The following is a 10099-nucleotide window of genomic DNA, read 5'->3' on the forward strand; positions in this document are numbered from 1 at the left end:
ATGTACCGTATACGATATGAGATATAGGCCCAATTACATTTGTTATGGTGGCCATTTTGAATTTAAAGATGGCTGCCTGAAAATTGTATTAATACTATCTACAGTATCAGAAAATGGTGTACCAGAATGTCTGACATCATAAACATGCTTTTTTCATCAAATTTGAGCCTTCTATGATGCTCACATTATGAGAATTGGGTCAAAATACAGTTTGCTATGGCGGCCATTTTGAAATTCAAAATGGCGGCTGAAGACGTGGTTGGAAAAAATGGAACCAAAGTTTTTTGGATTCAGCACCCCCAAATTGACCAAGTTAGCCAAAAAAATCAATTTTGGCACGAAAATCTCACGGGACCCAATATTTCGACATAGTAGACTGTACTAGTAGGTCTGAAACAAAAAACTTCTTCACAAACAAGTTTCTTTCCTCACAACTTAGTTTAGCATTCCACTCATCACTTAGGAACGTCTTTACGGCTTTTGAGACCATTTCATATACCGTCTTATTCTATGGGAAATGGAGGGATTTAGTTAGTAGGGAGAAATGATGCTAGTGGGTGTGGTCACTTATCTCGACATCGGTACGGTCGACGAATGAGGTCCTCGTCTGTATGTCATTGTCGATATCGTCAGTGCGGCTGGGCCGTCCGTTGAGTGGTATGCTGTCGCGCTCTCATTAGGCTCTTCGTCACCATCACTGTCCACTTTGTATCAGTATAACAGGGCGCTTCAACATCTCCGATGACACCAGTTGACTATTTGGAGTTTGTCATTGCACTCCAAATTGGCGTAAACCAAAGTTTTGTCTTATCGTGACGCACAGTTTCTCCTCATGTGCTGCTGCTCGCCGATTCAGTTACGACAGTCAGATCCTCATTACATTCACAGCGTCGATAAAGATTAGTTGATTGACTTGGAGGGGGCATGATGTACCAAGGAAGGGGAACTCCTGTCTTTATCTCTGTGGTCTCTAACTATTCTCAAAGTTCCTCAAAGTTCAAAAAAAATCTGCAGCCTTTGCTTCACTATATAGTGTGAAGCCGCTCCCATTGTGCTTGCCACTCTAACTGATTTCTCGGCTCAGACATGTTTTTTTATAACTAATTTACTAACAAACTTCCTTTCTCTAAAGAATTTCATTGGCTCAATCTTATATTGGGGTGTGGTGTTCACTAGAAATTAATTCCTTATTGGTCAAAATGTTCAATTTGCTCCTCCTATTCGTTTCTGTGAGAATTCAATTTTCTAATGATTCATCTCAATTTCTGATTAATTCGCCCACTGTCTTTTAGTTTCTTCATTCACTTCTTCTCTGTAACCACTGGTAAAGACTTTATTGTTTCTTGTATATTAAAATGACAAACCAAATGGATATTAGTGTCCTTAGGACAACCAACGTCATCGTTGTTCTGGGTCGTTGTCCCTGAATTTGTCTTTGGAGTTCCTGTTTGACCCACTCCACTAAACAATAAATGCTAGAATAGAGGGATACATTAATTCTGGCAGGAGGGCCACCTTCAAGCTCAGAGGGTCATTTATGTTTGGGGATCAGAGGGCAAAAACACGTCATCACGTTATTCCCCGTAATTTGGTGCGGGGCTTTGGGGATGGAGAGTGCTGACCACTAGCGGGGAAAGTAGCCAATGTCAAACTCATAAATTCCTTTCACCATAGAATTTTCTTGGAAGAGGGGGGTTTGAAAAAAAGGGAACAGCTGGAAGGAAGATACAATTGTACTAGTAAACGGTTTTAAAAACTCCAAGAAGAGGAAAATACTTAGCATATTGGTGTCACAGGGTGTCTAGGAAAACGACTGCAGTGATCTGTTTTCTTTTACTCTCTATCCTATTCTATTCTATTCTATTTTATCCTTTATTATAAACATGTGCTAGTAGCCATCTGGGCTACAATTGTGTTTGTTTCGTACATCCTCTAAAGATCACCAGAGGTCAAAGGTAGAGCCCTGTCTGTGCTCTTTGGAATATGAAGACAATTTCTTGTAAAACAGATATGCTTGTTTTGTACATCTTAACCATGTTTATCATTAACTAATGCCACCACAGATCAATATTATGATATTTTGAGGTCATTGACCTCTAAAGGTCTCCAGAGGTCAGAGGTAGAAACCTGTCTTTGCTCTTTGGAATATGAAGACAGCTTCATTGTAAAACAGATAGCTTGTTTTGCACATCTTAATCATGTTTATCATTACCTAATAACATCACAGATCACTATTATGGTATTTTGAGGTCATTGACCTCTAAAGGTCATCAGAGGTCAAAGGTAGAAACCTGTCAATGCCCTGTGGAATCAGATGAATTGTAGCACAAATGCATATTTAGTGCAGCGTAACCAACGTCTAGGCCTATCTTTCACAAATGCCTTCAAACATCAATATTCTGATATTTGAAGTTCATTGACCTCTGGAGGTCATCAGAGGTCAAAGCAGACTTACCTCCCGATCTTAAAATGAATCTCATGGTATGTACTAACACTGGTGAAAGTTTCATGCTTTAGTCAAATTTTGCACAATTCTCATGATTTTGAGGGCTTAACCGCTCTACTATATCATCTCGTGCATCCTGTACTCTATGTGCAATGCACTCATCATAGAGACAAGGTTGCCTTCACCCAGACTGTTTAGATATTGCCACTGAAAGACTCTGATGACTGATCGCATACAGTGGCTGTGCACCTATAAGAACGCTGGGCTGACCTCAGGATGTCTATCCAGTTAAGTCGTGGAGGAGATCCTGTGTGCCGATCGCGTGCTTCACTGAAGACGCAGATGCTGCCCTGTCTTGAAAGAGATCAAGGGTATAGATCTAGACCAATTTCAGCAGGTTACACTGAATCATCACTTGCTGGCAGAGAGTCTTAACCGGATCATGCAGGTGATATTACCCGCTGTCAGCGTACCCTGATTCACACATTGGATGCAAACCGGATGGCGGCATATTGGAAACAACCAATATTTGGGCATGGGGACACAACTCTTGGCCAGGCCCAAGTGTTAAGGAGTATCGAGCATAAAGAAGACAATTAGAGTAAATAGTAGTTCCACTCCTATTTTGAATTGAGGGTACCTAAAGGGGTCATTAAAAAAATGCCCAAAATTGCCTGACGTAATGACCCAAACTTAATTGGATGACAATAGCAAGTTGCAAGACACAGGGTTGCTTCATGTGGAATGCATGTTATGCCTCACAGTATGTCGCTTTCCAAATGGTCCATGACGTCACTTATATGCTCCAGGACCATGAGTTATTCATCGGAACCATACAGCCCGCGAGCTTGACACTGACCTACACAGACCCGCCAGCTCGAAACTAGGTAGCATTGCCCATGAGCTTGACACTTATAGCAGGGCTCCACACTAACTTTTATTTTTGGTGGCCCAAAGGCAAACATCCGACATTTTTTGGTGGCGCGATCAGGCCACCAAAGTCTTCATTTCTGAAATTTTGGTGGCCCGATGTGCGTTTTTGGTGGCCCCGGGCCACCGGGCCACCGTTAGTGTCGAGCCCTGCTTATAGTATAGGCAAACCAGGCCCATAAGGGTCCGACACATGGGGGGAGGGGGAGGTCCACAAGACCTACACTGAATAGATTAAGCTTTCTGATGTAATACATATATTAATCTCGTGGGCCTTGTTTTCGTCGAGTGTCGAGTTCGCGGACCGCACAGCTTGTGGGCCTACTATATTTGTGACCGTGCACCTCAAAACGAACATAAAGTCGCACACACTGATTTTGCGTGAGGACTGAAAATAAGTGAAATGGGTAAACCTAGCCGAACTTGACTTTTTCATATTTTTTGAAAGAGCGGGTCTTCTTTTACATTATGCTAAAATTTGGGATCATAAAACGGGCAGGAAAGTGTTTTTTTTAGCAGTTTATCTCGAACATTTTTGGTAGAATAGTGTGATTAGGTGTGTCTTTAGAATCCCTTTTTCATTTCTGAAAAACCTTGTCCACACTCTTCACCTTCAACTCTAATAACTTTTGAAGGAATAGTGCTACTGCTTTGAAAGTTGGCATTAATTATGGACAGACTGTGTTAATGAGGCATGCTTAATTTCACTTTAATCTGATAATCCCTTCATTGTTGTTACTCCGGTGGTTAACTTCCTGTTTTTTGTCCCATTCATTGCACAGCCAGCACGGTTTGGTATTGGTAAGCGCTTGAATAGACACTGTACTTCACAGCCTCTTTTCTCGGTTCACACTTTTCCTGAGTTTGTGCTTTCTTTCCAATATTTAGATAGGTTAGGAGAGTCCATTTGATTTGAGTTATACATCATTTTAAAGCTTAAAGTCTGTTCTTTCAGAATATGGTCTTAACTTAAAATTCATGTCTGGCGACTTTTTGTTTGTTTTGAGGTGCAGTGTCACATTTGATGTCGAGCTCATTGACCTTGTTCATCTGGGCTATTCCACGGTTACTCACGTTACATTTGGAGACACCTTGACTCATTCTTGGAGCTGTAACTCCCTTATCACAGATATGAACCATACAATTTTTTATCACAACAAAGTACACAGTCTGACTATCCCTTGTATAAAAACAAAACTTGGGAAATGTCATTATGCTCTTGACAAATCTTTAAAATGTGTCGGTTACTCACGTTACACGATTTGGACATGCATAAAATGAAAAGTCGACAAAAGTGAAAAGTGTCCCCATACCAAGCTTTCATGGAAGTTGATTATACTCATTTCAAAGAAGCACATTAGTGAGACAAATTTTGTATATGGTATAAAAAATAAGGAATGCATGGTTTTTACTAGGGGTGCAGATAAAGCGGTTACTCACGTTACGGTTACTCACGTTACATTTTGTCCATGAATGGTCAACAACAAAAATTTCACTAAAAAATCAATAATTTGTGTGGGATTCAAGTTTCTGTGTCTTTAAAAATGTATTTAAGATAACAGGGACATTCTTAATAAGTTTGCCCCTCTTTTTTCATATTGGACAATATGTAATGTTATGTATTAACTTAATGCATGAGAGCTGGCTTCTCCGCAAAATGAAAAAAATGTAAAGCAAACATGTTCAATTTCTTGCCCCAGCATCAATGAAAGAAGCACTTATTAAGACAAACGTGATTAGAATATAGAGTTCAGATGAGCTACACAATACATAGACACAAAATCCAAATCAAATGTTCAGGTTGAGCTCTCCTCCTTGATATTGTCCATGTCATTTCAATCCGCATTTTGACTGTACTATAGATACAGTTGTACAGCTGATTAAAATGTGTCTGTAAATTTAAAGTGTCCGCGATTATTAGCAATAGCTGGTGCATCTAGTTTCTTAGACATCTTTTCTCTCAAGTAAAAGATGACATCACGTGGGTTGGGCCATTTCCAGTACTTCCCAGCTTGCTCCATAACAGACACTTGATAGTCATTCTCTTGGCCGACAGCAACGACTTCTCCAGGATACATTCTTCCGTCATATTCCACTGCATACCAGTCTCCAATAGAAGGGTTCTCCTCTGCCACCTCTGACTCTGGTTGAGCTTGACTACCTGCATCCGCAGAAATCAGGAATGTTGAGATCTCCCCTGCATTTGACAACTGGATACAATGCATGCTTGCGATTCTTGGGATGGGCTGTGCGGTTTCAAATATGACATCAAGATGAAGAGATGCATTTCTTGCCTTGATTTCAGCTTGGGTAAGGACTGCTGCTGTTACACCCTTCATGTCCTCCACTGCAGCAACAAATGTAGCAGCATCACTCACAATTGCTTTTCTGGCCCTTACTTTTCCCCACACATGGTGTTTCACAGATCCACCTATTCCGTCCACTGGTCCCTTGCCATGGGATGTGGCAAAAAAGTTCCATTGAATCTGGAGTTTGTGCTTGCATTGCAGTGTGTCCAGTGATGCTGCAATGTATCTGTTCTTGAACTGTGATGCTGGGCCATCTGACCAGAGGGAAACTTTCTTTACATTATCTGGTAAGCCATCCAACGCCTTGTCAAGATAAGCAATCACAGTTTCCTTTCCATGGGCAAGATTGTCTGATGTGATGACGTAGGAGTGCTGAGACCCATAATGCCACACTGCCACTGTAAAAAGGCTAACTTGCCTTTGATTCCAGTGGGCACTCTGGATCTCATCTTGAGCGACACAGGTGTAATTTTCACTGAAATCAATCTGAATGAGGGCTTCATCAGGATCAGCATTGCTGGTTGCTCTTTCCTTGCATATCTGGTACTCAGATGCCTGGTGACGCTTTATGTATGTATGTTCAAGAAACTGGGGCACCAAACTGCAGATGTAATCAGCTAGGTCATGTGTGGTGCCCTCCTCAACAGCTTTCATCAGTCGGTTGTCTTCTGCAGTCTTCCAAACATACCACTGGGCATCAGCAGTGTCATAGTTCATGATTCTTCTGAATCCAGCACCATCCTTACATGAATCGCACTCATTCATCCAGCAAGCTCGTGTAGGTTCACTACACAAGAATCTTTCTGGTAGCCCATGGGAGTATGGGGGACATGATGATGATGCTTTGTGAAGAGCGTTAATAGCCATGATGAAGTTCTCGTGATATTTGCATAAGCAAACATTGTGGGGAAGCTTGCTTGAAAGTTAGACATGCTTGGGGCGAAGTTCAGCAAACTTGCTTTTTCCCACTTTCACATCTGGGTACTCCTTGCAGAAAAGAGCATGTGTTTCCAAAATTGATGATGTCAGGTGCCTAGCTTGTATCTTTATCTTTTTTCCTTGGCCCTCTCTGACAGTGATGACATCTCTCCTTCCTGGAGCTTGTCGACTGATGTCATCACGCTCATAAAAATTGTGAACAAGATCTACAGTTTCTTGGTTGAGGCGCAGAGAATCATAGCTTTTATTCTGTCTTTCTTTGGAAGATGTGGGTGTTGATGCATCACATTCAGTGTCGTAGAGATTACGGCATACTGCCTTTCTTCTTTTTGGTGTTTGCGGAAGCATTCTCCTAGCCCGAGCTGTAGCCTTTGCATAGGCCTGAGCACTACTAAACGGTGATCTTTTTTTTCTGTTCTTGAGTGGATGCCTGTTCTTTCTTTTCCTTGTTGCGTTTTCTCCATTCTGCAACTCGCTTTCTGGTAGATTCCCTTCTTTCCTCTGCCACACGTTCTCTCACAGCCTTTGGAAGGTTTGTTTCAGCGGCTTTCCTTGCAACTCTAGATTTCCGGACCTCCTCTCTGTGCTGCTGTTTATATTCCTCATATTGTCCAGTAGCTTTGAGTTTTGCTCTGAAGCGGCGTTGCTTCTGCACATTTGTAAGAGGCATGGCTACCCAAATGAGAGTCACAAAAAGTAGTGGCTATCACTGCTGGCTGTTACTTTCTTATATACAGTGTATGCAGTGGGAAGGGGTCGTGGTCAGCAAGGAATGCATCCAGTGTGGTCTTACATCAGATAAGAGAAAGAAGATAGATAGTGTTGCATTGGAAGAACAGAGGGTTGCTGTTATTAGAGAGGAGAGAGAAATAGAGCTGAAAGTAGAGAGGGTGAGAGCAAGAGTGGAAGTAATGAAGGTAGTCTCAACCTCAGACTGTGAACAACATACACCAGTTTATTTCAATAGCCAATCACATCATATTTCTAGGATTAGACAAGAGGCAGGTTCTTTGGATCACAAACTTTGGTATTTGGGTGAGAAAATAGTCACATCAAAGAGGTGTACTCTAATTTTGCTTTCAAATAATCCCAAATAACTTTACAATTCACCATGAGGCTTAAAACTTGACATCTCACACAGAATGTTACCCAAATTCATAATTTTTACTGGTTGATTTTGAGGTCTGAAAATCTGAAACTGATAATTTCTGTGGCTTGGCAGCCATTTTGTTTATGCAAATTAGATGGTCAAGATCGGCGAATTTCGCTTGGGAACCGGATTTTTCGGATTCAGCATACTCAAATTAGGTGAAAGAGACCGGTTCCCAACTTTTACTAAAAAATGCCTCTGACACCATTTCAGAGAGCCCTTTTTCAGACATCCCACTAGACTAGTATACAAACTGGTGAGCGAATTAAGCGAGCCCAGCCGAGCTCTCCAACACAGCTGATCGAGCTCGCTTCGTTCGCCCCTATTTGGTCACCAGCATACAGCGAGAGAGCCTTGGCAAAAAGCTTTGTGGAGACTTGCCTTCGTCAGTATAGGCGAGACATACGGCCGGTAGAGATTATGTGTTCAGTTTCGAAGTTTGTCGGTCTGTCTTTTTTGTTTAACAGTCAGTTATAATCTTCCCTTTTTCTAATGATTTCAGTTGAACAAGGACATACACTCTCATCCTACAAGAAAATCTGAAATTTTTAGTTTCATAATCCTAAAACGTTGAAACTCTCTTCCTTGTGATATTCGAAATCTAAAGTCAATGTATTCTTTTATAAAGGCATTGTTTATCTTGAGGAGCAGTGATTAAAAAGATTTCGAGTTATCACATTCGACACATATGCATAGATTGAATTATATCAAAAAACATCCTATCATCTAAAAATTTCGCAGTGAAGCCACGCAAATACGGAGATACCAATTTTCTCAAATTCTAAAACTTTCTAAAATTTTCTTTAAAAATTACTGTACACGGTTTATTCCAGAAAAAATTCAGTACACGTTTTGTTCACATTTTGTATATTTAACAATGCTTATAATTGTTATACTAGTTACTGATATTTTTTTTTAATATAAGTTGCTTCCATCCCTAACATGACTAATTCACTAGGACCACTTTGAAGCACTAAACCTGGGTTTTCAATTCAATTCAATTCAATTTATTTTCATATTTCTCAATGAAAGAATGTATATCAAGTATACTAAAACGAAGTGAATCACAATACACGGCTTGGATGCACAGTAAATAATTGTAAAAATATAAAACATGGCGGTCAATCTTTGTAGGTTTGGCTCTATGTATAAATGCTGTAAAGAAATATGACGGAACCTACTTATAAGCAAACTTGTTAAGCGTAGGTCCCGAGTTCTGAACAGAGTGTAAAAAACAGATGAGGACACGGGTGCAACATAGGACCAAAATAAAGAAAACAAAAATGAAAGGCAAAGATACCCGGGGACAATAAAAGATACTGCTCAAGTACAGATAGCGAAAACAAACAACCACATTCTGCAGACGTACGAACAGTTGTCAATAGCGATTGTAACAACATGGTGTAATTATACGATTTGAACAAGAGTGCAAAAACACACACACACCAAAAACTCGAGATGTGAATCCTTATTCATTTCCTTTCATTTAATTTTCATTTCATTTCCGGCCAAAGCGTACAATATGACAGTTGCATATAAACAAATTAAGTACAATGTAACTTTTACATTTCCAAATGAAATTTAGGTACACGTTATTTGTTTACATGAATCAATAAGCATACTTTAGTTGAAGAAATACATGGACAAAATGTGACTGAATCATAACAAAGAAAAGGTCGGAACTGGAGGGGACTGCTAAAAAGCCAAGCTTGTAGAATGCAGTCCCCTCGTGAGTCGTGAAAATTATAGTAATAATGCAACGAGACAATTTGACATAATCCTCGGGAAACAGAACATAAAACGAGTACGCACACAAACGCACACACAGACAGAAACATAAGAGGCATGGGAAGCTTTGATAATAGAGAACATGCATGTAATAACATTTCCAAAAAGATTTAGAAAGATTTACCAGCCAGTATATCACTGAGGTGAGTACAAGAAAGCCAGCTGTTCACCCGTTCCGGGTTTTCCTTTCATCCGCAAATGCCAAATAGTGACCGTAAGAAATCCGTAGAACAATGGTGCTCTCAAGATATCAGTGAGCCTGCAATCTTTTGATGCATATGTTGTAAATACCACAACACTGTGATTATAAAGGAGTAAGACGGAAACGATTTAATTTGGTGTCACGAGGTATATAAAAGGTCAAACGGCAATAAAAAAGAACCAAGAGTAATCTCCTCATAACTAAAAAAAAAAAAAAAAAAACCCTGATGATTGAATTTGCACCAAACTTGCAGGGTGTGTTCATAATGAAGTGAGAAAAAATTGATTTGGGGGTTATGAAGTTAAATGTTAAAAGTCAAAGGCCATTGGGTAAAA

The 10099-nt window shown here is 40.2% G+C and overlaps 1 protein-coding gene across 1 annotated transcript in view; it reads right to left on the bottom strand.

Moving 5' to 3' along the window:
• LOC139713526 (uncharacterized) overlaps positions 1 to 6552 on the bottom strand; it is a 47723-nt gene extending 41171 nt beyond the window's left edge. Inside the window, exon 1 of the mRNA XM_071625253.1 lies at positions 5358 to 6552. Coding sequence (XP_071481354.1) covers positions 5358 to 6552 — 1195 coding nt within the window. The remainder of the gene's footprint in view (positions 1 to 5357) is intronic.
• Between the last annotated feature and the right edge of the window lie 3547 nt (positions 6553 to 10099).

The sequence above is a fragment of the Diadema antillarum genome, unplaced genomic scaffold (genome assembly GCF_040938485.1).
Source record: "Diadema antillarum isolate AM-2024a unplaced genomic scaffold, OU_Dant_1.0 seq00001995_RagTag, whole genome shotgun sequence".
In the NCBI taxonomy this organism is placed as follows: Eukaryota; Metazoa; Echinodermata; class Echinoidea; order Diadematoida; family Diadematidae; genus Diadema; species Diadema antillarum.